General features: G+C 50.1%; 2 protein-coding genes across 6 annotated transcripts in view; one reads left to right on the top strand and one right to left on the bottom strand.

Moving 5' to 3' along the window:
* The first annotated feature begins 2,106 nt into the window (after positions 1-2,106).
* LOC309380194 (uncharacterized protein) lies at positions 2,107-11,374 on the top strand. Of its 2 annotated transcripts, none has more exons than XM_081930083.1 (7): positions 2,107-2,480; positions 3,464-3,630; positions 4,578-4,649; positions 5,400-5,481; positions 7,138-7,220; positions 8,473-8,549; positions 11,140-11,374. In XM_081930083.1, the coding sequence occupies exons 2-5, from the start codon at positions 3,481-3,483 to the stop codon at positions 7,176-7,178; spliced, it is 345 nt and encodes a 114-aa protein (XP_081786209.1). In that variant the 5' UTR covers positions 2,107-2,480; positions 3,464-3,480; the 3' UTR covers positions 7,179-7,220; positions 8,473-8,549; positions 11,140-11,374. The 2 variants fall into 2 exon arrangements, with proteins under 2 accessions (XP_081786209.1, XP_081786210.1); XM_081930084.1 differs by having other exon boundaries at positions 2,109-2,480; positions 5,395-5,481.
* A 6,919-nt stretch (positions 11,375-18,293) lies between these two features.
* Positions 18,294-27,316, bottom strand: part of IL11RA (interleukin 11 receptor subunit alpha) — a 139,319-nt gene continuing 130,296 nt past the window's right edge. For all 4 annotated transcript variants that reach the window (XM_081929911.1, XM_081929908.1, XM_081929910.1 and 1 more), the window contains 6 exons: positions 27,150-27,313; positions 26,007-26,148; positions 24,413-24,508; positions 22,509-22,608; positions 20,479-20,561; positions 18,294-19,240 (listed from right to left, as the gene is read on the bottom strand). In XM_081929911.1, the coding sequence (XP_081786037.1) occupies positions 19,224-19,240; positions 20,479-20,561; positions 22,509-22,608; positions 24,413-24,508; positions 26,007-26,148; positions 27,150-27,313 (602 nt within the window). In that variant the 3' untranslated portion in view covers positions 18,294-19,223. The remainder of the gene's footprint in view (positions 19,241-20,478; positions 20,562-22,508; positions 22,609-24,412; positions 24,509-26,006; positions 26,149-27,149; positions 27,314-27,316) is intronic.

Below are 27,316 nucleotides of genomic sequence, written 5' to 3'. Positions count from 1 at the left end.
TTGCCAAGAATGTGCCTCTGCCAACCCTGCTCAGTTCAGAAGGGGATTCCCCCCTCCAAAACACAAGACAAGAAAGCAGGTGAAACAATCCCTGTTGATTTGCAAAGGTGTGCGGGAGCCTTGGACGACTGCTTATTTTTACAGGGTCCATGTTTTGAATTGAGCAAGTGGGGCATAGAGAAACATCCGGCGTTTTCTTGCAACACTGAAGATACTGGGAACAAACCCTTGAACGCTTTCGCGCGCACACAAAGAACCTCTTTAGTCTCTTTGCCCGAGGGGGATAAGGAGCAAACTCCATCGCGAGGGGTTCAAAGCAGGGATGCGGAGCAGAAACTTCCCCAGCACTTAATTTTTCTGCAGAAAATCTTTTGCTTCATAAATTCATTGGGCTGCCAGTTGCAAATAGATGTTAGGCAAGCCTCATCGAATTGCAGAGTCCCCTTGGGGTCATCTAGTCCAACCCCCTGCAATTGAGGAATTGCAGCTAAAAATCCCTAACAGTTGGTCGTCCAACCTGGCCTTCCAACTTGGAAAGTTTCAAGGTTTTTAGCTTTGGTTACTAAATATAAATAAAACGAGGTCTAGGGCACCCAAATTCCCCCCCCCCCCCATTGCAAATTATCTAGTGAAAATCACCCTAATTCGCATAGGAATTATTTCCAGAAAAAAATTCAGTTCATTTTCCCCCTCCAAAACACCCAGTCCACTTTCTTAAAGTGAGCAAATGGACACCACAATAATAATCAAGGGTACAATGGGGGTCAATTGTTATGATCCAGATCGGACCCTCAGCTGCCTATTCCTAGTCTGGTGCAAGCATGCGGCGGAGTTTCAGGTTTACTCTTTTCTGAGAAAGAGATCTGTGAATCCTGAAAACTTGTATGCAACTTTGCGTCTGGCCAATACAAGACTGCTCCCCAAACAGCAACTCTTCCCCTTAAACTCTTCCTGGTATGTTCCTTTCCGATGTTCACAGCAGCTGAGAATTAGCATTTCCCCATTTGAAGAACACAGAACCGAGGGCCCAATCCTTCCTTCCTTCCTTGGAGCTCTCTTCTGCTTTTTTTGAGAGGGAAAGCGAGTTTGGTTTCATGTACAGTCACCCGTCTTAGCTGATACACCAGGTACTTTCTACGCTTTAACTTTCCTCTAACTTTCACTCCCCATTGAATCTGAATACTTTTCCCTAGGAGTGTAAAAAATAAAGAAGTCAGTCAATGGTGAGGCTGTAACTTCACAGCCCCAGACTCAATCCCTGGCAGGCAGCATCTTCAGGCAGGACTGGGAGACATGTGCCTGAAATCATCATCCTTTGAAGGACCAGGTGCGCAGCCTGGGAGTCATTCTGGACTCACAGCTGTCCATGGAGGCGCAGGTCACTTCTGTGTCCAGGAAGGATCCACAACCTGCGGGACCAGAGATTCTCAGAGGACTGGAGTAAATATTTGAATTACTTGAAAAGCAATTGTAACGAGCAGATTACACTAGTAGGACTGCAAGAAGTTTTGTAAGGAGGATTATGTGAAATATTGCATAGAAGGTTATGAAGAGAGCTATTATAGTAGTTAAGGATAATTAAAAGTAATAGAGAAATTAAGAAATGTAGATCAAGTGATAAAGATTGAAAAATCTTTAGATGCAGTTGATGGGAGTCCAAAATATTGTATAAGATAAGAAAGTATGTTATATGATTTTTGGAAATTATATGTAAAAATCAATAAAAATATTATTAAAAAAGGGAAAGCTTTTCCCATTTCCCTCCTCCTTGCAGAGAAATATTTGAGGTCCATTTGGGAGAGTCAAAATGGCTTCAGGATTGTTCTCCTGTACTATTTCAAACCCATGGTTTGTGTACTTATGTATGTGTTTGCCTTGTACATTTATGAACATTTATTTTATATATATAAGACCTTAGAATTCCTATAACAGGGGGAAACAGAGATCGCTCATATGATACTGAGAGAGAGCAGAACATCTGGTGAACTTGCTGGCCAGGCAGGACTGTGAACCAGGCCTTCCCAGCTCCAGGCCCAAAGTGAGAGAAGCCATGCCAGCTGCCTCTGCCTGGCGTTGACCTTCTTTCCGCTGTCTCTTTGGGGTCACAGAACCACGGAATCCCAACAGAGGATGGAGCAACTGACTCTGGTGGAGGCCATCTTGGGCTATCCTCTTCTCATCGGATTTGAGGGTGCCACAATTTGCCCCCACTCAGCCACTGCCAGAGGCTGTTGTGCGACCTCTTGCCTCTCAGAGAGGTGGTCTTCGTGGTGGTTCCCCCTGAGCCAGCTCCCCACTGGCCACAGGTGTCCTCAGTTAAACTGAGAGGCAGCAGAAGCTCTGGCACAGCTGGGCACAAGAGTCTGGCTGGTCAGACTGAGCGACTCGGAAGGCGGACTCTGTTGACACTTGAGAAGGACCTGGTTTCCCTTCCCTGCTCCTGGAGCACTTCTTAACGGAGACCTGTTTCACACCAGGAGGTGGGTCTGCTGGCTGCGTCTGTTAAGATAGGGATGGGGAACCTGTGACCTTCCAGATGTGGTTGGATCACAACTGGTGGACACCCAACGAAGCTGAGCATTGGGAGACTCAGCACAGCATTGTCCTATGGAACTCCCTCCCACTGGAGGCAGGGATGGCCACCAACTAGGATGGCTTGAAAAGAGGATTGGACAAATTCATGGAGGGCTCCTCTTAGGTTCTTAATCCCTGACAGATGGTCATCCAACCTCTGCTTAAAAACCTCCAGGGAAGGAGAGTCCACCACCTTCCAAGGGAGTCCATTCCATTGCTGAACAGCTCTTACAATTGGTTGTGTCCTTCCCTTCCCTGCCCATCACCATAAGGTTCCAGAGCAGTCAACAGCAATGTAGACATATATTAAGATCAGGAGAAGGATGTTCTTCCAGGAGCTTGTCCTCCTCTCGAGTAGGACCCTGGCAGAGACACATGCCCAACTGGTCGATCGTTCGGGAGCTTCAAAAGCTTTCTTCCGCCCGAACATCACAGTGACCAATGCCAACTGACACCGGCACACTTAGGGATCCGCAGAGTCTTCGCAGTTTGCGTAACAGACCTCAGCAACTCAGCATTTTGGCTAATCTACTTTATTTACATATAAAGATACACGGAGCACTGCAACATGGCTCCCTCTCTCTCTAGCATCAGACAGCAAAGAGAAAAAGAACAAAGGACAATAGTCCAACTTCATGGAACACAGTAACATAAACATCCTGTCTCCATCACTTCCCACTTTGTGGAGTCAAAACACACACCGTCATGTGAAAGACAACAATCCCATGACTGCCATCATGGAGCAGGAATTCCAGCAGATAGGGGCAGCTGAACCCTAAAGAGATGGGTGCAATCTCCTAGCATTAGGCTGGCGTTCCACTTCATGGGAAAGGGAGGGCAGGGCAAGGCAGGGGATATTCCATCTGACCCAAGTATTTGGTGTCCTCAGGGGCTTCTGCTGTGGCCATGGAGTCTCTGTTGACTGAGATGTACAGCCTCAATTCCCCCAAAGCCCCCACTGCCCAGTCCATGTCGGAGAGGAGAGAGATGGTGTCTGGGCTACGTTGGGACAGAAGAGACAACTGCAAAGCCAAGAGGGGAGACCATGGTTACCAGGTCAGTAGACCTACGCTGGTTGCAGGTTAGTATAGGTAAAAGGTAAGGTAAAGGACCCCTGGACAGTTAAGTCCAGTCAAAGGCGACTATGGGGTTGCAGAGCACATCTCGCTTTCAGGCTGAGAGAGCTGGCATTTGCCCACAGAAACCGCTTTCCAGGTCATGTGGCCAACAGGACTAAACTGTTTCTGGTGCAATGGAACACCGTGACAGAAACCAGAGCACATGGAAACACCGTTTACCTTCCTGCCACAGTGCTACCTATTTATCTACTTGCACTGGCATGCTTTCGAACTGGCAGTGCGATCCTGGTGGGCTGCCACCGCGGCTGCCCCCCCGCCTGCCGGGTGCCACGCCCCTGCATGTGACGCACCACGCCCCCCAGGACATGCGCCAGCCATGCCCCCCGGTGCCAGAGCATGAAGCTCCGCCTCTGCGTCCCTATAGTGTTAGTATATACAGTGGTACCTCTGGTTAAGAACTTAATTCGTTCTGGAGGTCTGTTCTTAACCTGAAACTGTTCTTAACCTGAAGCACCACTTTAGCTAATGGGGCCTCCCACTGCCGCCGCACTGCTGGAGCACGATTTCTGTTCTTTGCCTGAAGCAAAGTTCTTAACCCGAGGTACTATTTCTGGGTTAGCGGAGTCTGTAACCTGAAGCATCTGTAACCTGAAGCATATGTAACCCGAGGTAACCACTGTAAAGCCCTGAGCAACTTGGGACCAGTTTGCCTATTAAATCACCTTACCCCAAGAGTGCCCACTCGACTGCTGCAATCGACAGAATTGGCACTACTGCAGATGCCGCTCAATAGCCCTTTTAGTGTGGCATCTCCCACACTTTTGAACTCACTGCCTGTTGATACCAGGCAGGCGACTTCGCTGCTCCCTAAAAACAGATGGCGCAGTCCAGATGAACCTCTGTTCTTTCCGCATCTGCCCCCAGAAAAAGAAGCAGCAGCTGGAAGCCGGAGCGCGTGAGGATCCCTTGGTGCAAGGAGCGGAATATGTGGCGCAGGTAGGGCCAAGGACAGGAAAGCCTTGCAGACTTTGTGCCCTCCAGCCACACAAACACACACACGGCCTTACAAGGGTCCCAACCTTCTCTTTTTGTGTGTGTGTATATAATTTTATTAGTTTTTTAACATATCATTTTCAGCAATAATTAAACATACTTTTACATCTTATTCAAATTTTTGACTTCCGTCAATCCTGCCTGAAAATTTTCCAATCTAATCTCTAATTATGCATTTCTTATGTTCCCTATTACATTTCAAACTCATAACCAATATCACTATCTTTTTCTACTTTGTAACACTTCGTATATTTCTCCTTACAAAACTTCTTCTAATCCTACTAGTGTAATTTATTGATTACAATTGCTCTTCAAATAATTCATATACTTCTTCCAATCTTCTGTAAATCTCTGGTCCCGCAGGTTTCGAATCCTTCCTGTCATTTTGTCCAATTCTGCATAGTCCATTAATTTTGTCTGCCATTCTTCTTTCGTCAGAATTTCTTCTTATTTCCATTTCTGGGCCAACAACTCTCTTGCCACTGTTGCATATAAAAGCAATTTAACATCTTGCCTATTAATGTCCTGACCTAAAATACTAAGTAAAAATGCTTCTGGTTTTTTAAAAAAATGTATATTTCAACATCAACATTCAATATATCATTTCCCAGAAGTTCCCCACCACATATGATAAAATGTTCCTTCTTTTTCTTTACATTTCCAACCTTCTCCATCATTTCATCTGCAGAGCAGCCAGGAGGTGAAGAGGCCTCTGCAGCAGGAAGCGAAAGGGGAGAAGTGCCGCCTTCAGGCAAGTGGGCAATTCTGAAGCCAGGTAAAGGATGTCTGGAGGTGGCGGTGGTGGAGGGAACCAGTGGCGTAGCGTGGGTTGTCAGCACCCGGGGCAAGGCAAGTAATTTGCGCCCCCTAACCCTAATCCCCAGATGTTGCGCCCAATGTGGCCAGCCCCCCTGCACCCCCCACACTATGCCACTGGAGGGAACAGCTGAACCACAAGAACACAAGGAGAGCCTTCTGGATCAGGCCAGGGACCCATCACACAGGGACCTGCGGATTCTAGCAGCTGGTATTGATGGTACGGACAATGGATGCCTTCACAGTCAGAGGCAGAAATGCTTCTGAACATGGCATAGCATGGAGTGGGGGGTAGACTCAGGCACATTTTTTTGAGGGACACAACCAGGTTCCCCCGTGGCAGGTGTTGTAAACAAAACCTGCCCTTTTCCGTTATGGGATATCTAAGAGCCCGTATAGAGTCCTTATGTAGCTTCCCTATTGGTAGGAGAAAATAACAGAGGCCAACCAGAGAATATTGAGAAGCAAAGCAGCTAGTAAGCCTGATCTTTAGTGATCTGTTGCAACAGGGTCCCCCACTCACCACACGCAGGAGGGAAGAGGAACCCTGAACAAAGGTGTGCCTGCCCTTATATAGACATTTTAAATTCCCTCCCTAGAGTCCAAGACCACCCACAGAAACATCATACCTACATCCCAGAAAGGGCGGTCTACAGCAGAAATCTGAGTGCGTTGTTTACCTTCTGTCTGCCAGGTTACCTGTTTAATGGTCACTTGATTGGATTTCCTGGGGAGCCTGGCCAGTCTTTTGTAATGATAAATACTTAATTCCTGAGCCAGGTCAGGCTCACACCCTATTCATATCTGAAATGTGCCCTTAAGACGGGATTTGTGAAGGAAAAGACAATGGGGAGGCTTTTCCATTTTCCTTTGACCTTGCAGAGAAAACATTTGGTCAGTTTGGGAATCAAAATGGTTTCAGGTCTGTCTTCCTGTGCTGATTTATGTACGTGCTTGGTTGGTACACTTATGAACATTGAACATATATCTAAGACCTCAAAATTCCTATCCCACAGGCTCCCTCATCGAGGGAAGCTGTGCCCGGGCCCAGCCTTCAGGTCTGGGGCGACAGTGGCTCCTTCTCCTTAGGCCACCCCTGGGCCAGCCAAAAGGGAGGGGGAGGCCAGTTGGCTGCAGCTCCACTTCTGCATCAAACCTGCCCCCAGGGCCAGAAGCAGTAGAAAGGGGGACAGGCAGAGCGGTGGCTTTGCTGCCCCTCTCCTCTGGTGGGCTCCGGTGCATGAGGGGGCCCTATGGCATGCCCCCCCATGGGCATGCACAGAGCCCTGCAAGCGAACCCACCCTGCACAGCAATAGGAGATGTTCTGCCCCTGTTTCTGAATACCAGTTGCTGGAACCAACAGGAGGGGAGAGTGTTGCCCTTATGCTTGGTCTCCCATAATGGCAGCTGTTTAGCCACTGTGAGAACAGGATTCTGGTCTAGATGGGCTATTGGCCTGATCCTGCAGGCTCTTCTCGCGTTCTTATTGCGGGATTGTTGGCAATGCAATGTAGCTACGCAGCTCGGCTGATGACGATGCCTGAGACGCTGTGTGCATTCGTGTGTGTGTGTGTGGTGGGGTCAATACAGCAATGCTGACTCTCTTTCCTGCAGGGCGGAGACCTCATTCGGCAAGAGGAAGGGCTGGAGTCTAATGGCTGGAGGCTGGACTGGGAGTCAGAGTCGGTCCACGAAGAGTGAGTGCAGAAGCATTTCCAGGGTCCAGCAGCAGCCTCCTTGCTGGCCGGGCCAAGCCAAGCCTCCCCTTTGGAACAGCTTGGAGCACCTGCCTTAAGGGTGTCACCTACATCTGGAAGGTGCAAAGGAGACCTGTAGCTTAGCAACAAGCATCTCTCTCTGCCCCCCTTCCCCCTCCATCCTTGGCCTGCCATTCCAACTCCAGGGGCACACAATCTTCAGGTCTGATCTTCACTTCTACTCCTCCTCCTCCTCCTCCTCCTCCTCCTTCTTTATTTAATTTGTATACAGTGGTACCTTGGGTTAAGTACTTAATTCGTTCCGGAGGTCCGTTCTTAACCTGAAACTGTTCTTAACCTGAAGCACCACTTTAGCTAATGGGGTCTCGTGCTGCCGCTGCGCCGCCAGAGCACGATTTCTCTTCTCATCCTGAAGCAAAGTTCTTAACCCAAGGTAATATTTCTGGGTTAGTGGAGTCTGTAACCTGAAGCGTATGTAACCTGAAGCGTATGTAACCCGAGGTACCACTGTATCACCCTTCATCCAAAGATCACAGGGTGGTTCAGAACATAAACTAGACACTACACTAAATGTGTTACTGTCAGTGCTTTTTTCCTGGGGGGACACAGGGGTACGCATACCCCTAAACGTGATGTGAATCTAAGTTTGGCCTCATTGAGGTACCGTATTTCAATATGAGTAGGAAGATGAGAGTACTGCTAAACATCTTTTTAAGAAATAAAAAACACTGGTTATTGTCATCATCATAATCATTTATTAAATTTATTAGCCGCTTTATTGCAACCAAGGAAACGAACGAACAAACAAAAATACCACTGTACTGTATTTTAATATTTTGTTGGAAGCCACCCAGAGTGGCTGGGGATGCCCGGCCAGATGGGCGGGGTATAAGTAATAAATTATTATTATTATTAGTAATAGTATTACTAGCCAGGATGGCTGTTCTCTGCCTCCGCGGTCAAGGCAGCAATGCTTCTGAAAACCAGTTCCTGGAAACCACAGGAGAAAAGAGCCCTTTTGTGCTTGAATCCTGCCTAAGAGTTTCCCACAGGCTTCTGATTGGCCCCTGTGAGAACTAGATCAGCCACTGGTCTGGCCTATCCTCTCCCTTGCTTCTCAGGGGCCTGGGACCACCTTCCTTTCCCTCCTGCAGGTCTTCTCCCTCCCCCAGGTGGGAGCCTCTCTGCTCAGCGGCCTGGATCTCCCCTCCCTCCTTTTTCTCTCTTGCAGGATTTATTGGGGCTGCTTCTACTTCTTCCCTTGGCTCCGGATGTGCAGGAGAGACAAAAGGGTGCAGCCGTGACAAGGTATGTCGGCGCAGCAGAGATGGGATGTGTGGTCAGCCAAACCAGGTGGAGGCGGTCAGCAACGGGTCAGTCGCCCTCCAGGGTTTCGGTCTATCTGGAAATGTCACTGGTGATCAAACCTGAGGCTTATGCATGTAAAGTCGATGCTCTGGCTCTGGGGCTGAGGCTCTTCACTCTCCCACCCCCCAAAAAGAGGACTTGGTGGCATGATAGAAACTGCATCCAAAGTCCGGCTGAGTGTCTCTTCAGCAGCAGAGAGGCAACTTCACAACATTCGCTAGGAAATTATCTCTGGAATTAGCAGGAAACCACAGTAAGAATAGAAATTTAAAACACGTGTACAGTTCTGGTAATGCCATACAGTGGTACCTTGTGCAGATATTTGATTTTTAAAAAAGGATTAGTAGAACTACTGAAAGGGACGCGGATGGCGCTGTGGGTTAAACAGATCATAAGGTCGGTGGTTTGAATCCCCGCGACCGGGTGAGCTCCCGTTGCTCAGTCCCTGCTCCTGCCAACCTAGCAGTTCAAAAGCACGTCAAGTGCAAGTAGATCAATAGGTACTGCTCCGGCGGGAAGGTAAACGGCGTTTCCGTATGCTACTCTGGTTTGCCAGAAGCGACTTAGTCCTGCTGGCCACATGACCCAGAAGCTGTACGCCGGCTCCCTCGGCCAGTAAAGCAAGATGAGCACCACAACCCCAGAGTTGGCCACGACTGGACCTAATGGTCAGGGGTCCCTTTAGCTTTACTTTTACCTTTAGAACTACTTATGGTACCTTTCCCTTAAATCAGGAGTCAGCAAACTTTTTCAGCAAGGGACTGTCCCTCAGACCTTGTGGGGGGCCAGACTATATTTTTTGGGGGGGGGGATGAACGAATTCCTATGCCCCACAAATAACCCAGAGATGCATTTTAAATAAAAGCACACATTCTACTCATGTAAAAACACGCTGATTCCTGGGCGGTCCACGGGCCAGATTTAGAAGGCGATTGGGCTGGATCCAGCCCCCGGGCCTTAGTTTGCCTACCCATGCATTAAAAGTTCAACTAAGGGCTTGTCTCCACTTCCACTTTCCCGGCCACTTTCCCCTGGGAAGAGCCCTAAATTGCCTTCCTTGTGAAGATCTCCTTAAGGAGGTTTTTAGCTTTAACTCAGAAGAAGGAAGATGAGCTCTGCTCTCCCCTTTTGGAAGGGGAGCTCAATTCTGCCAGGCATGGTTTGACTCACGAGCAGGGAGTCAATTCCGGTGTCATCCATCATGTTTAGTGTTGCTTTCGCAAGAGCACCGAGTTCGTGAGCATGCATGAAGCTGTGTTACTCTGCAACCTGAGATCCTTTTAACTGGATATGCCGTGGGGCAGCCTTCGCATGCCAACGCATGTTCCCTGCCACAAACTCTGGGCCTCCTCCTCTGATTTTGGCTTCCAGAAGCTTTGTTTCGGAAACCTGAGAGGGAGCGAAACAAGCCGGCACAAAGGCGAGGTTACGATTTCAGAGATCAGCTGTGAAATTGAGTCTCCTCCCAGTAGCAGAAGTGCCTAGACAGATCGCCCAGCCCCAGAGTCACGGCTGCTCCTGTCTGCACCTGGAAAGACCAGAGGGCACGAACTTTACGGGAAAAGGCCGTAGCTTAGAGGTAGAGCACCTTCTTTGCATGCAGAAGGTTCCAGGTTCAATCCTGCCATCTCCAAGTGGGGTCAGGTAAAAATCCCTATCCTCTAGAAGAGTCAGGATAGAATAAAGTATTTCTTCATGCCAGGGATGTACAACTCTTTGCCAGGCTGATGCTCACACACTGGTCAGGGGCAGGGCATGGGTGTGTGTGTGTGTGTGAAGAGCGTCCTCTGCAGTCACCCGGCCCTTGCCACTGATGGCCAGCAGGGCATGATCTCTGCAGGGGTGCCTGGTTTGTGCCTGCCAAGAGTCTGGCCCCCCACACTAAGCCACTGCTTCATGCAGAGCATCATTAGACAGTGGAACTCCCTCCCACAAGAGGAAGGGATGGCCACAAAGCTGGATGGCTTTAAAAGAGGATGGGACAAATTCTTGGAGGAGGAAAAGGCTACTGATGGCTTCTGGCCAGGAAGGCCGTACTCTGCCTCCACAGTCGGAGGCAGCAATGGTTCTGAATCCCAGTTGCTGGAAACTATGTGAGAAGAGATTGCCCTTGTGCTTGAATCCTGCTTGGTTTCCCAGAAGAGGCATCTGGTCAGCCACTGGGAGAACAGGATGCCGGATTAGTTCTTACAAAACCATGGAGCGCCTCTGCCAGCCAGTGTAGGCAATATTGAGCTAGATGGAGGAGATTCCGTATAAGGCAGCTTCCTCTCCTCCTCCGTTTGTGAGTCTCCCCACAACCGCCTTCCAGAGCCAGCTCCAAGGCAGACACCAACAAGGAGAGACCACAGCCAGGCTGGACGCAAAGGGGCTGGGAATGGCCCTGGCTGGGGCTGGGGTCAGTTGTCGTCCAAAGCAGCTGGAGGGCGCCTGGTTGGGGAAGCCTGCTCTGGGGTGTGGGGCTCATGGTTGACGGGGTGAAAGATGGCTTTGCGCTCTTCTCACCTTTCTTGCCCTTTCCTCCCTCCAGTTGACCCCAGGCAGGGGGCGCTTCCTGTGATGTTTTCCCTGCTGCCAAGACCCCGGTCTCACCCCATCACTACCTCCCCCCAAATATCCCCCTGTCTTTAGCCAGATCCCGAAGGATGCAACACAAGCCTCTATTTGCCCTGCCCAGCGCTGGCCGCCCAGATATATCCCAGTTGCTGTTCTTTGGAAAGACTGAAATCTGCAACACCCTGGAAATTAAAAGCTTCTTCCTGAAACTTCCTCCTCCAGCTGCCAAATTTCTTTTTTGCCCAGGATGGGCTGTTTGCATCTTCTGCCACCAGAGGGTGCTGGTTCCCCAAGGGAAGAATTCCTTTGGAGCAGAAACCAGGCTCAGTTATTACAAGACATTTCAGCTCGAATATAAGCTGCACCTTTTTTTCTTCCAAATTCCGATCGTGAAAATTTGAAGTGCGGCTTACATTCGGGCCAATACAGTACATTGGGGTGTGCGTGAGGGGAATTAAAAGCCCTGCATCTGCATGGAGGTTCAATCTCAGTGCTCCCCACAAAATCTTTTCATAGAATTGTAGAGTTGGAGGCTTTTAAGCAGAGGTTGGATGGCCATCCTTCAGGGGTGCTTTAGCTGAGATTTCTGCATTGAAGGGGGTGGATTAGATGAACCTCGGGGTCCCTTCCAATAATAATAATAATAATTATATTATATTATATTATATTATATTATATTATATTATATTATATTATATTATATTATATTATATATACCCTGCCCATCTGGCTGGGCTTCCCCAGCCACTCTGGGCGGCTTTCAACAAAATATTAAAATACCGTAATGCATCAAACATTAAAAGCTTCCCTAAACAGGGCTGCCTTCAGATGTCTTCTAAAAGTCTGGTAGTTGTTTTTCTCTTTGACATCTGGTGGGAGGGCATTCCACAGGGTAGGCGCCACCACCGAGAAGGCCCTCTGCCTGGTTCCCTGTAGCTTGGCTTCTTGCAATGAGGGAGCCGCCAGAAGGCCCTCGGCGCTGGATCTCAGTGTCCGGGCAAAACGATGGGGGTGGAGACGCTCCTTCAGGTATATTGGGCCGAGGCCGCCTACAATTCTATGATTCTAAGACTTTGCAGGGGGGTTGATAGCTTAGGTAGGAAAACAGTGCAGCACAAAAACAGGGAGGCTCCGTCATCTCGAATTCTAGAAGCTGGTTGTTCCTGAGGTCCACATCTCTGGCTGTGTGGCCCAGAAGGTAGGAGATGTCTTGTCCTAAGACGATGGCGAGCTGCTTGCCTTCCCAAGCCCCCCACCTTTCCAGAAGGGTCGTACCTGCTCACCATGCGAAGGGTTCCAGGAGGAAGACAGATGTTGGGCTGTGTGTGGCCTTGACTCACCTTTGGCAACGCAGAGCGGCACTGAATTGCTTCTAGGGGATTGCTCCCCCCCTTTTTTTGTCCAGAAAGCCCCAGAAGTAACAAAAAGCTCACTTTCCTTCATTTTTATTTATACACGAGTGTGACGAGCCCACAGCTGTTACACAGTCCGGTGTTAGCTTATTGCAACCAGGTTCGCGGGGCACCAAATGCCACCCGAAACGAGAGCACCCGAAGGAGCCAGCTTAGAGGAGCCCATGGCAAGAATCGATGGAGAGATGGGGAATGAAGAACTTTGCCTGTCCTTGCTTGGTTGGGGTCAATTTCTTTGGAAGAGCAGAGAAGACTGTGGGGCGGCGGCAGCGGCAGCAGGAGGAGAAGGCGGCAGCGTCTTTTGGAACTGGGCATAGCTGTCAACGTTTCCCTTTTCTTGCGAGGAATCCTATTCAGAATAAGGGAATTTCCCTTTAAAAAAGGGAAACATTGACAGCTATGGAACTGGGATCTTTGTGGGTGCCAGGAGGGGAGAGAGCAGAGGGCAACTTGGAGGGAGGGGTGGGGGCGGCATGGAGGGCCAGCGGGTCTCCCCCCACTCTGGCAAGCCCCACACATATATACAACATCTATTGCCAATCAGGAATCTCATTGACTCACACACAGAATCTCAGATCTCTCTAAAACAGTCTGAAAAACAAATTGCAAACCAAAGTAACATACACACACACCCTGCACCAAGGAAAGCCAAGAATTTGCAAGCTGAATAAATCATGCACTTTTTGTAGAATTGTGTGCTTTGTAGGTTTTGTCCCCCCCCCCCAATTTTGCATAGCTTGATGCTTTGCATTATTTATATGTTCCTTTTTGCATGGTTTATTTATTCAGCAGCTTCCTGGGAGTGGGCTCAGACTGCTGAAGCCCTAACAGACCCCGCTCAGGATCCTCTTAGCTTCCGGGAGCTCCCCAGACACGGCCCCTCAGTTTCAGTCTCGTTTCCGCAATCATGAGGGACAGAGGCATGGCATTCTCTTTAAAGTGGAAGTGGGAATGCTGCATTCTGCACCGAATATGAAATTCCCCGTGAACACACACACACACGCATGCACACAGCACCAAAGGACCCTTCTGCACAATCACCTAAAAGGGCTGCTATGCCAGCCTGTGGGTGCCACCCTTCACCCCAAATGCATGAGAGCCCTGCCAGGCAGCAGGGTAGCTGTACTGAAACCCCTTCACATTTACACCCCGACCCTTTTTAAAATGCTGCATAGATGTTCAGTCCTGTAGAGGAGTCAGTAACAGTGGATCTGAAATTTCTCAGAAGGCATTTCCCCTAAGAAAAATCCAGCGCCTACTCTAGAGAAAGAGGCCCCTTTGCAGAATTTATTCCAAATACTACTCCATCATTTCATGTGGTGGTGGGGGGGCAGCCACTATCCCCAATATGCCCTATAACAGGGGTCAGCAAACTCTTCCAGCAGGGGGCCGGTCCACTGTCCCTCAGACCTTGTAGGGGGCCAGAGTATATTTTGGAAGGAAAAAAATATGAACAAATTCCTATGCCCCACAAATAACTCAGAGATGCATTTTCAATAAAAGGACACATTCTACTCATGTAAAAACACGCAGATTCCTGGACCATCCGCGGGCCGGATTTAGAAGGCAATTGGGCCAGATATGGCTCCCGGGCGTTAGGTTGCCTACCCATGCCCTATAATGTCCTGGAAGGGCCCCGGTGGCAGCAGGCAGTCCAACGACAACAAAATGGGCTTGAAAGACTGGGTCAGACCTTGTGGTCTTGTGCGAGCTAATGGACATCTGTGCTGGAAAAAGGGTGGGAGAATTTCTCCACCCCCTGGAAATGAGGAAAAATGAAGCTGACATTCTCTCATTTCACTGCTGTTGATGACCTCCTCTGTTGCAGAGCTGGAGGGCACCCTGGGGTCATCTGCAATGACCCAACTGCCTGCAATGCAGAAATCACAGCGATTTGAGGGCATTTAAAGAGATGTTTCCAAATACTTGTTCCTGGGGAGCAAGAGCAGGGAGAGGTGCTGTTGTGCTCAGGACCTGCTGGGGGGTATTCCCATTTGGGTCCCCTGGTTGGCCACAGAACAGGAGGCCAGGCTAGATGGAGACCCCTTGGTCTGATCCAGTACAGGAGCTGGGCTCTTCTCATTGAGAGGCCACCTGCGCAGCACTCCAGAGTGAGAGGGCAGAGCCCCCAAACAAAATGGAAATCTTTTCTATGGAGTGAAGGCAAGGGGAGCGTACACAGGCTGAGCTCAACACACGCGCATCGGTGCCCATGCTCTCCACCTCCCCTCCTTCCACCATAAACTCACAAGGTTCCCTCTGTGAAGAAGGCACACCTGACCTCTCCAACTCCCTCTTCCTGGCCAGTCCGGACACGCACAAAACTTCTCCCTGCAATGACCTGCCAGGGAACTGATGTGTTGGTAATTGTTGCTTGAGTTGTCAACCAATCTGTAAGCCAGTCCCACAATTCACAAGAACACAGGTAGAGCCTGATGGATCAGGCCAATGGCTCATCTAGTCCAGCCTCCTGCTCTCACAGTGGCCAACCACTGTCTCCTGTGGCAGTGAGTTCCACAGTTTAAATCTGCACTGCATGAAGAACTTTATCTGTCCCAAAACTCTCAACATTCAGCGTCAGTTGTAGTTGTTAAGAGGAGGGGGGAGAAACTTTCTCTCTCCAATTTATCCAGGCTGGGCATTGTTTTGCAAATGTCTATCATGTCACCTCTAACCCCAAACTTTCCTTGAAGCTAAGTTGCTGCTGCGTGAGAGGAGTAACAAACTACAGAGGCATCTGCAGTCCTTTCTGAGGCACGGAGCCCTTTCTCCCCTCCGCCTCAAAACAAGGAGGTTCCAGGTAGCCTTTCCTCCAGCTGGCAGGGAGCATCGCTTTGACCCCCGTGCTGTGGTGCAGCCATGCCAGCATCCTGGCAGGAGAAAGTGTTCCTGGCTATTTTTAGCCTCCCCACCTCCTCTCCCCTCCTGTCATCTGGCGCCTGCCGCTGCCGCCACTGCTTGCCTTCATCTCAGGAAGTTTCCATCGAGTTTGCTGCCTCCGGGGTTGGCAAAGGCCAGACACTCCTCACCGCACAGCTGGCCCCACCTCATCCGCTCGCTGGCTCCGGGGTGGTGGGTTGGCACGGCCGAAACGTGTGCGAGCAATTGCTCAGAGGGGCCCGGAGGCAGGAAGCCTTGCCCAGACCCACACCTTAAACCCGTGAACCCGGGATTTGCGGGAGACAGCGCAGACTAATTGCACACACATACACACATTCCGGAACAGAAGCACCCTGGGGAACACGCACATCGCCACACTCCCTAAACACGACAGGCAATTTGTTCACCTCGCTCCGCAGAACCAGGCCACACACACACACAACCACAGTGACCGTGAGTGGTGGCTGTATTTGAGGCCAGGATCCGTCTCAGCGAGTATCTTGTCTCCCTCCGCAGCCAGCTGGGAATCCCACAACTAGAGTGCGACGGCCACAGCCCCTTCATCCCCAACACTTGTGTTCCGAGGTAGACTGCCTCTGACACTGGAGGTTCTATTGAAGGTATCGTGGCCGACAGCCACCACTAGACCTCTCCTCTCCTGTGCTGGACTCCAATTCCTATCAGAACCCTGCCAGCCTAATTTTGATGGCCGGGACTGATGAGAGTTCCGGTCCAGGGATGCCTGGAGGCCAACCATCTCCACCAGACTTGCGCTAAAGCCCATAGATGCCACCGCAGCTTTGCAAGGAGACCTTTCTGTCTATCCTGAGTCTTTGTGGGAATGTGCACCCAATGGCTGCATGCGGAAGAAGCCCTTGGCCACCTGGAGGGGAGGCGTGGAAGTCACAGAGTTGCAGAGAGGAAAGTTTTCTGCTCTCCCCTTGCTGACTTGCAGGATGGCCACCTGTCAGAGATACCAGATTTTTCGCTCCATAAGACGCACTTTTTTCTTCCTAAAAAGTAAGGGGAAATGTCTGTGCATCTTATGGAGCGAATGCGTGGTCCCTGGAGCCGAATTGCCCAGGGGAGAAAAGCAGATCATGCTCTTTTTTTTTTGAAAGAGGGAAGGGGGTGTTGAAAGAAAGCTGCTGCTAGAGATAAAGGAGGCTGCCTGGGAGGGGGAGGTAAAAGCCCATGGATCCTTAGGATTTTTACATTGGGTCACCCCAAATTCACCATCAGATCACGTAGCATGTCCATGGCTACAGCCTGAACCAAAATAATCATGCATCCACTGTTTCATGGGACTGCAATGGTGCAAAAATGTGGTTACAAAGCACAGATCCACATGGATCCTCAGGATTCACCATCAGATTACATGTCTGTGGCCACAGCAGGAACCACAAAAATCATACACCCACTGTTTCGTTCAGAATATTTTTCTTCTTGTTTACCTCCTCTAAAAACTAGGTGCGTCTTATGGTCAGGTGTGTCTTATGGAGCGAAAAATACGGCACTTTAGTTGTGGTCTCTGCATTTCAGAGGGTTGGACAAGGGAACCCTTGGGGGGGGGGGTCCCGTCTAACTCGCCGATTCCTCCCATTGCTTGTATCTCCAAGACACCCAACAGGAAATCTCTCCCCCCCCACCTCAGCTGCCTCCTGGTCTCTATATTAATTGTGTGAAGAATGTATGCATCTCTCTCTCTGTGTTGGTGTGAACCCTCAAGTAGCCCCCCCCCTTCTCCCAGAAGAGGTACGGGTGGCCACCAAATTGCAACGCTTTGAAAGAGGCTTAGGAGAATCCCCTGGGAGACACAGCTTCCCTTGGCTACCAGCAACGATGGCTCCGTTCTGCCGGCACAGTTCTCAGCCCCTGGGAACCACCGGTGGAGAGAGTGCTGTTGGTCTTCGGGTCCGGGGGGGGGGTCGCTTCCCATTTGGGCCCCTCGCCGGCCACCGTCAGAAGGGGAAGCTGGACTAGATGGGACCCTTTGAGCTGATCCCATTTGAAGGCTCTTCTGTCCTCCAAGTCCAAAGCATAGAGGGGTTAAGTGGGGGGGGGGTGTCTAGGGTTTGGAAGGGGGGCAGGCTGGCATGGCGGGGAGGGGAGGGGGAGAGAAAAAGGGCTACCAATCCCATTCCCAGCCCCCTCCTCCTCCAGGGCCTGCACCTTCTGAAGTCCTAGCAGGTGTTTCCCACATGCTGATCATCAAGAGTGAGAAACATGCTTCCTTTTTCTTAACCCCCCCAAAAAAAACTAAGATTCCCAACTCACGCCTAAAAAGGTATTCCCCAGCTTTTGTGTTACGATCACAGCTGAATCCACACCCACAGCCCCACACACAGGATCCCGTAAGGAGCTGCCTCTGAATGCCAGAGCGTGGAAGCCTAGTGAGCCCAGCATTTCCAGCACGCTGACAGTGTGCCAAACTCTTCTTTGAGTGCAACGCTCTAGCATCCTGCTTGTTTGCCCTGAAATTGAGCTGAACGGATACAAGCAGAATCTGATGTCCTCCCAGTTAAGGTAAAGGTAAAGGGACCCCTGACCATTAGGTCCAGTCGTGACCGACTCTGGGGTTGCGGCGCTCATCTCGCTTTACTGGCCAAGGGAGCCGGCGTTTGTCCACAGACAGCTTCCGGGTCATGTGGTCAACATGACTAAGCCGCTTCTGGCGAAGCAGAGCAGCACACAGAAACACCGTTTACCTTCCCGCCAGAGCAGTACCTATTTATCTACTTGCACTTTGATGTGCTTTCGAACTGCTAGGTTGGCAGGAGTCCTCCCAGTTATATAGGCTAAATATTCATTGCAACAAAGAGAATTCGGTTCCAGGTTTCAAACGCTGAGAGTAGCTGCAGCTGTACAAGTTTACACACATGCACACAGGGACACACACACACACACACAGATAGCTGCCCTCCTTCAGGGCTGGGGACCCTCCAAATGTTTCTGGCTTCCAGCTCCCATTATCCTAACTGGGGCTGCTGGGAGCAGTGACATATTAAAAGCCCCCAATTCCACAGCTCTGCCATCCTTGTTCCTTGCCTTTGTGGTTCCTGGGGAGGCTTTTGCCATCGCCTCGCCCCCTGAGATCTTCCCCTGGCTGATGCTCCCTTCCTGGAATGGGGTGCAGGATCCCACCCCCAATCCTCCATGCCCTCTAGATGCCACACCCCCACACCCCTGCCATGTGCTGCCTGGGCTCCAGTGAAGCAGGTTCCATAAATGATGCTGCCTTTGACTCGGGGCAACCGTCGAGGGAAGGGCAGGGTACCCAAAACGTCCCAGTGTCCCAAGAGTCACGCTCTGGCTCCTTGTGGGTGATGGGGGCACCAGACTCGGGGGCGGTCCTTTTGTCCCAAGCTGTGCCAGCCAATACCTACTGGCGCTGATGACCTCTGCCAGGTTCGGTGGGCAACAAAATCTCAACATTCTCTTCCTCCTTAGCTGTCCAGAGGCTGTTGGTCAGTCCCAAAACAGCATTCAGTCTGCATGTGGAAACAGGGGGAGGAGAGGAGGTCTTGGGGCGCTGGTGCTCAGCTAGGGGTCCCCCCCAGGGCCAATACACCACCCCAAAATGTCCTGTTGATGAGCTTCTTTCCCAAGTGAGTCCTTCCATGGTGGTGGTGGGGGGTCAGTAGAGGGGCATCCTCAGTGCCCCCCCAGTCAATATGTAGCTGCGACTGGCGAGGTCAGTGGCATTGATGTCCCTCTTGTTGGCGTGGGGCGTCTGCTGCCAGTGGGGAGGGGGGAGAGGTCCTTGCTACAAGATCTGAGCTTCTGCAAAGAGAAAAGGAGATGCAGTCAGTCATAGAATTGCCTGAGAAAAACATTCTTGCTTTGACAAGCCAACTGAGATGCCCAGGAAACTGGTGTGAGTATTTGTTCGTTTGAGGAACAAATGTGTTTTAAACTATTGTTGCAGATTTTTCTCGGTGACAACATTATTGTTCTCCGGTGCTTGCTAAAACATTTCTGGTTCAACAATCCCGTCCAGATGTTTAGAAACTTGATGAAGGTTTTAATGGGTTTTGAGTCTATTGCTGATTGCATCTTTTGCACATTTTAAAGAGTTGCCTTTACAGATAATAATAATAATAATAATAATAATAATAATAATAATAATAATAATAATAATAAACCATATTATACCATATGTCCCATAGGGCACACCGGCCCATAGGGTGTACCTAGTTTTTTTTGGGGGGGGGAAATAAAGGGAAAATAATTATTTTCCCCGAGTCACGGGGGTGCTATCCGCAAGCCTAGGGAGCCCGGTGGGAAGTCACGCCGGTCTCCCCTGGCTTGCAGAGAGCTGCCCGAAGCCCGGGGCGCACTGTTCAGTGGGCCCCAGGCTTCGGGATGCACTCAGCTCTCCCCAAGCCTTGGGAGATCGGCGCAACTTCGCGCACCGACCCCTCTCCCTCTCCAGGCTTCAGCGAAAGCCTGCATTCGCCCCATAGGATGCACACACATTTCCCCTTCATTTTTGGAGGGGAAAAAGTGCTTCCTATAGGGCGAAAAATACGGTAGTAGTAGTAGTAGTAGTAGTAATAATAATAATAATAATAATAATAATAATAATAATAATAATTTATTTGTACCCCACCCATCTGGCTGGGTTTCTCCAGCCACTCTGGGCGGTTTCCAACAAAGATTAAAAATACATTAAAATACCACACATTAAAAACTTCCCTGAACAGGAGCTTCCATTTTCAGGTAAACAGAAGTCCAGGCAGGGTTGACCCCCAGCATCAAGGCCCAGCCCCTGACAAGGAAAGCAGGAATAAATGGGGAAACACACCCAATTCAGACAGCCTTGAATAATTAGCAGCCAGCAAGAGGGTGGGCCTGATCCTGCGGGCGCCAGGACAATGCCAGAGGGAGGCTTCCAGCCAGAGGAGGTCTGTGCACTGTGCACTGTGCACTGAGGTGGAGATGCTCCTGCCCCATATCCCCTCTTGGGGGAGCATCTTTCCCCCCCCCTTCCTCGCCCTCCCCACAAGTGCTGTACTCACTGGGCAAGGCCTTCATGTGGATGGCAGCGGCAAGGAGGTCGTGGTTTTTCGTGGCCTCTTTGCTGTGCTTCTTCATCCGGACCCTGGGAAAGATGGGGAGGGGGAGAGAGAATTGAGGGGGGGCGCTTAGCCATGGGATGCATGTTTAGCCTGGAAGAAAGGAAACTGAGAGGAGGTGGGCTAACCATCTGCAACTATCAGAAGGGCTGCCCCATGGAAGGGGGAGAGATCATGTCTTCTCCTGCTCTGGAGGGAAGGATCGGGGCCAATGGATTCAAATCGCAAGAAATTCTGACTCACAAGGAGGAACTTTCTGACTGTGAGAGCTGTTTGGGAGTGGATCAGGTCTCCCTTGCAAGGCGATGGACTCTCCTTCCTTGGAGGTTTCTAAGCTGAGGTTGGGGGGCTGTCTGTTATGGGTGCTTTAGCTGAGATTTCTGCATTGCAGGGGGTTGGACTGGATGACCCCAAGGACCCCCTCCAATTCTGTGATTGTTTTGTATTGTTTTCATAGGATTTTGCTTTTTTCGTTTTTGCACTTTTTAACATGACGATTTATTAAATTTATATACCGCTCTCCATCTGAAGACTGCAGGGCGGCTTACAGCATATAAACAAAACACATGGCATAATAATAGAAAACAACAATATTCCCCCCCCCCCCGCTTTTAAAAGGCCCTAGATTTGTTTGTATGCCACCTTGATATTTGACAGGAGGGGGCTGTCTGCAAATATATTTTTATAAATCTGAATCGGTGGTTCCCAGAGTGCGTGGTACTCTGGCCACACCAGCTGAGCGGGGGGTGGGGGGAATTACTGGGGTGGGGGGCAATGAGGCAAGGGGGCAGTGGGGGTGGGGGAGGCTGGAGGTGTGAATGGCTATGAGACTTTGAAAAGTTGGCATGGCTGAATCAAATGCATCCATTTTGCTGCATTAAACTAAACCATTTTAATTTGATTTTCAATAAACGTGCATAACATTGCTACTGTTTTGGATTAGATTGTGTTACCTCCTTCCTTAGTGGGTTGTGCAAACTGTAACGCTTTTTATAGGGTATCGGGTAGTGCAAGGGGCCCTAGAGATGAGCTCATGGAACCGAGAGGACGGTGGTCCAAAAACGTTTGGGAGCCGCTGATCTAAATGAATGAACTGCCCAGGTTGTGGACTGGATGGTCCCAGCTCTCTGTGTTCTGCCTCCTGCTCTGGCAGGGCCTTTCTGAGGCTCTTCCAAGCAAGGCCAACCCAGTCCAGCCCCCTCTCTGCCCATCTGGACCTCCCTTCCCCGGAACTGGAAGACTTTATTCCGACTCTCCCACCAACTCCAGCCTTGGCGACACAACCAATTTGCGTCTTGTTTTAGGTGGACGGTCTCCAGAATCGGGGTGGATTCCGGCCAGCGAAACACAACAGGCCGGGCTGGGCAGAGGACGGGGCAGGGACACAATCGCAGAATTGTAGTGTTGAAAGGGGTCCAAAGGGTTATATAGCCCGACCCCCTGCAGGATGTGGGGCTGGAAATGGCAGCCAGACCTTCTCCCCTGTCAGACTTCCCACCGGCCATTACCCACTGGTAACTTCCCCTAACGCACATATTTTTGCAAAGTGATTTCCCCTAATAAATGCATTTTTATCCACACTTTATCCTGGAGTACGTGTCCTTGTACACTTTACTCAGCTGCAGAACCCCACTGCAAAATTCAGAGATGTGGGAGTTCTGTGGGACGGCTGCGTTTTGATTTGGGCTCTGTTTCTGAAAGTGCAAATCCGGTAGGCTGGCTTGCCAGTGTGAGCAGGCTCATATCTCTCCCCCATCCCTGCTCACAACTGGGGGGCCACCACAGAGCAGGCCCCACCTCCCATCGCCACACCAGCTGACGCAACTGCGCCAAGGGCAGAAGCCAAGGTTTGAGGGCTCAGAGGCCCCCAAAATATGGAACTGGTCCTCCCCAAGCAAGATGCTCCAGCAGAAGTGTTGGAGAAGAAGGGCCTCATGCCCTCTGGAGAGAAGGGAGGGTGAAATCACACTTACCACATCAGAAAGGCGAAGACCAGAATCACCGCCAGGACGAAGAAGGCAAAGACGCCCAGCGACACCAGAACCGCCACCTTCTCCGTGGGGTCGCTGTGGCCTGTTAGGGGCAGAAGGGAAAGGGGTGTGATGGCCTGGGACTGGGGCTCAGACTCGGAACCAGAGGGGACTCAGTCTGCACCGGATCCTTTGCCTCAGGCATCATCTGAACCACGTCTGGGGCCTGATTCTGAACAGCCCCAGTCTGCACAGGTTCCCCTGCAACAAGCACCAGCTGAGCTGAGTCAGGGGCCTGAGTGTACTAATATATATATATATATATATATATATTTGCTTTCGTAGATTTTCACGGGTACAGGAATGCAGGTTTTGGTGTCCTCGGGTGTCTTCCCGTGTAAAAGTTGGGGTGTCTAGGCGACGTTTCGACGAGGTCTCACTCGTCATCTTCAGGCTGGTGCTTTCGGCTTCTTGTTACTGGAACAGAGCAGGATCTCAGTGTTTGAGTTCCTATAAATACTGTTGAGGGGGTGTGGTGTATAGCCTCCAATGTTCTGGGCAGAGAGGAAGTTCCCAGGCTAGTGTGCCTTTTCTTCTTTTGTTCCTTAATTACTTGAGGGATATCTTGAGTGATTTCTTGAGTGATATCCTGAGTACCACTTAGGTGGGTCATTAGGTGTGGATTAGTTGCTAAAGTCTTTGTGTCTTGACCTCTTGAACTTTGTGAAGAGTTTTTCTGAGAAGATGGCTGTACTGCACTTAGTTGTGCTCTGGCTTGGCTTCGTGTATAGGGGCGAGCTGTGGTTTTGTGGCCTGTGTCAGCCAGATCTGTGTAGGGATTGCAGGGGGGTGCAGCATCCGGAGGTGCCACCATGGTTTGGCTACTGGATGGTGTCTGTAATTTATCTGTGGAGAGGGTCTGGGTTTGGGTCTGGTGTGGTTGGTTGGTGATGGCGTTCTGTGTGCCTCTGGATCTGGTGTCAGTTTTTGTGGGGAGGGCTAATTTCCAGATGTCTGGCAAGCGGGATGTGTCGTCACGCTTGTTCATGTTGTGAGGGTGTTTCTCTATCTCGATGGCTTCCATGATTATTCTCTTGTGGTGATGTTCCATGTTAAAGAGCAATTTGGAATCTGCAAAATTAATTTCGTGTCCTGTTTCTTTCATGTGTTGGAAAAGAGAGGAAGTTTTTTCTTCTTTTTTGACGGCATTCTTGTGTTCTGCGATACGTGCATTTATTCGTCTGTTTGTTTGTCCAATGTACGTGGCTGGGCAGACTTTGCAGGGTATTTCATAGACCCCTTGGTTTTGTGGCCTATTTCATAGGCCACAAAACCACAGCTCGCCCCTATACACGAAGCCAAGCCAGAGCACAACTAAGTGCAGTACAGCCATCTTCTCAGAAAAACTCTTCACAAAGTTCAAGAGGTCAAGACACAAAGACTTTAGCAACTAATCCACACCTAATGACCCACCTAAGTGGTACTCAGGATATCACTCAAGAAATCACTCAAGATATCCCTCAAGTAATTAAGGAACAAAAGAAGAAAAGGCACACTAGCCTGGGAACTTCCTCTCTGCCCAGAACATTGGAGGCTATACACCACACCCCCTCAACAGTATTTATAGGAACTCAAACACTGAGATCCTGCTCTGTTCCAGTAACAAGAAGCCGAAAGCACCAGCCTGAAGATGACGAGTGAGACCTCGTCGAAACGTCGCCTAGACACCCCAACTTTTACACGGGAAGACACCCGAGGACACCAAAACCTGCATATATATATATATATATATATATAATAATAATAATAATGCAGCACCGAAATCTCAACACAAATTGAAAGAGCTTGAGATTGGATGGTGCCCATCTCCCCCTTTCTCTGTGTGGGGCTGAGAATGAGAGACCTACCAATGGGCCCATTGTTGGGGGCCAGAGAAGGCTCCTCCGCTGGGCTTTCTGCCTTGATGGCTGCAGTGGCTGTTTCGCTGGGTACCAAAGTTTGTCCTGGGGAAAGAGAGAAGCATTTTAGGGAAAAGAGGGAGATTACAGAATCATGGCTCTCCCCCTCCTCATTTAATCTACACAGCAACCCCGTGAGGTAGGTTAGGCTGAAAGGCAGTGATTGGTCCAAGGTCACCCGGTAAAAGCTTCTCGGCCAAATCGGGATTTGAACCCAGGTCCAAGTCAGACACTCTAACCACTGCACCACACTGTTTACTCCTCCTGCATCCTTCCTGATTTGTTTGCAGGGTGTTGATGTACCTTTCCATTAAGTCAATCATTCACCCCACACTTTTCAACGCATTTCTCTGTCACTTTCCAAAGAGTAAAAAGTCCTATTCTTCTTCCTTTTAAAGTGGAAATGTAGCAATTCAGGACACATCCAGACTTCCTTTTGTGTCGCTTTTCTAGGGACGGCTCTGCACTTCAAAGCTCCATGCCCAAGCACTTATTATTATTATTTTGCCTTGTTGCTTTCCCCACGAAAACCCGCTCTTTACCATGGAAAAAATATATGCAGAAATCCCAAATTGCCGTTTGTTTCGATTCCGTGTTAAAGAATGGGTTTTCCTGGGGAAAGCACTGAGGCAGGCAAACCAACAAACCAACAAACAAATGCTCAGACACAAACCAGGAAAGTGAGGACCTGAGTCAAGAAAGCGCAGAGCAAAATGTAAGTGTGGATGAGACTTCATGTTTTAATCCACTTTACATCATACCTCATGTTACGTCCGCTTCATGTTACGTTCTTTCAGTTTACGTTCCACGGTGAACCGGAAGTACTGGAAAGGCTCCCAGTACGTTTCCGAGCACAATTCAAAGTGTTGCTGCTGACCTTTAAAGCCCTAAACGGCCTCGGTCCAGTATACCTGAAGGAGCATCTCCACCCCCATTGTTCTGCCCGGACGCTGAGATCCAGCTCCAAGGGCCTTCTGGCAGTTCCCTCCCTGCGAGAAGCCAAGTTACAGGGAACCAGGCAGAGGGCCTTCTCGGTAGTGGCGCCCGCCCTGTGGAACGCCCTTCCAGCAGATGTCAAAGCAATAAACAACTACCTGACATTCAGAAGACATCTTAAGGCAGCCCTGTTCAGGGAAGTTTTTAACGTGTGATATTTTACTGTATTTTTGGTTTCTATGGAAGCCGCCCAGAGTGGCTGGGGAGGTCCAGCCAGATGGGCGGGGTATAAATAATAAATTATTATTATTATTTTTATTTTTAAGGGCATACTTCCGGGTTTTGCCACTCGCGCATGCGCAGAAGTGCAAAATGACATCACGCACATGTGCAGAAGCGGTGAATCGCAACCCGCACGTGCGCAGATGCACCGCTGAGGGTTGTGCTCTTTTCATGTTGTGAACGGGCCTCTGGAACAGATCCCATTCGCAACCAGAGGTACCACTGTATTTGCACAAACGTGAGGTTATGGTATGTGCTTGGAACCCCCTTGCAAAGCGCCTCCTTCAAACAAGGCACATGCCTCACAGCTGTGAGGGCTGCTTACCCGTGGTCGGCATGGCCCACGCTTCAGGGGTCCACTCGCTCCAGGTCCCAGCATCCAGGAAGTCCTTCGCGCTCACCTGGACCACATGCAGCAAGCCCAGGAAGCAGTCTGTTATCACCTCGGACACGTTGGCCGTCTCCACCTGCAGATCCAGGACACACACAATGGGCAGATGCAGGAGGAGACCCCTACTCTCTGCTTCCCAGAATGTGGCATCCTGCCGGGCAGTTTTTATGTTTCTGTTTTTGGGAGGGTGCTCTCAGCTTATGCCACCAACCAAGAGCAGGCCATAAATCTGTGAGCCGTGAGCCCCTGCGGACACATACTTCAAGATTGGTGACAATGGATAAATGCCCTTGGGGCAGATCCTGTTTGCCAGGATCAGTCTTCTTGGAAGGGAAGCCCTGAAAAGAACCTCATAAATACAGGAGCAAACCATTGGCCCACCTAGTTGTGCTAAACTCACAAGCTCACAATCTTTCCACAAAACCCTGAGCACAGCTGGCTGAACAGATGTTGCATGAAATTTGGGGAAAGAGCTGCCAGTGAAGATTCACAGAGATACTCAGAATCAAGGAGACTTTATTGTTAGTTAACAGAAGTCTGCATTTAAATCCAGATATTTTGGAGGAGAAGGTGACGGGACAATGGAGTTCTGGCAACAAGGACATTCATATATGTTTCCTGTTGTGACCAAGATACCAACGTTGGCATTCAACACTAACAAATACAACACAGATTGTTGCTGATGGCACCCAGCTTGTCTTCTCCACATCTGCAGGTGAGGCAGTGGAAGTGCTGGACCGTTGTCTTGCCTCGGTAATGGACTGGATGAGAGACAACAAAGAAAGACTCAATGCAGATAAGATTGAGCCACTGTTAGTGGGTGGCTCCCGAGACCAGATAGATGGGAGATCGCCTGCTCTTGATGGGGTTACCCTCCCTCTGAAGGACTGGGTGAGTAGCTTGGGGGTCCTCCTGGATCCTTTGCTAGGTAATGGGACTGGCAAATTCAGCAAACAACAAGAGCAGTGAAATAATAATTCAACAACAGGCCAATGCCAGGCAGCTGAGCCTCAGTTTCAGAAGTGGGCAGGCAACGCATAAGCCCTGGGCTCCATCCACTCCTGTCCCTCAACTCACCATAGCCCAGGAAGTGGAGGTGATGGGTCGGTATCGCAGGCGGAACTTGAGCAGGAAGTGAAGCTGCTTGGTCCAGCTGGAAGGGTATTCCCAGCTCACCTGCAGCCGGTTGGGCACCGAAGGCACTGGCTCCACCCGAAGATGCTCCGGTGGGTCTGGCTTGACTG

Source organism: Podarcis melisellensis (genome assembly GCF_964234715.1).
Source record: "Podarcis melisellensis genome assembly, chromosome: 11".
Classification (NCBI taxonomy): Eukaryota; Metazoa; Chordata; class Lepidosauria; order Squamata; family Lacertidae; genus Podarcis; species Podarcis melisellensis.
This window is presented reverse-complemented; position numbering and strand designations above follow the sequence as displayed.

What these genes read in the sequence shown, in the direction of transcription:
- LOC309380194 (XM_081930083.1), top strand. Translation starts at nt 3,481, where the DNA reads ATGGAGTCTCTGTTGACTGAGATGTACAGCCTCAATTCCCCCAAAGCC. An exon ending in GGGGAGACCATGGTTACCAG is followed by an intron (nt 3,631 to 4,577) that starts GTCAGTAGACCT and finishes ATCTGCCCCCAG; the next exon opens with AAAAAGAAGCAGCAGCTGGA. An exon ending in GTGGGCAATTCTGAAGCCAG is followed by an intron (nt 5,482 to 7,137) that starts GTAAAGGATGTC and finishes TCTTTCCTGCAG; the next exon opens with GGCGGAGACCTCATTCGGCA.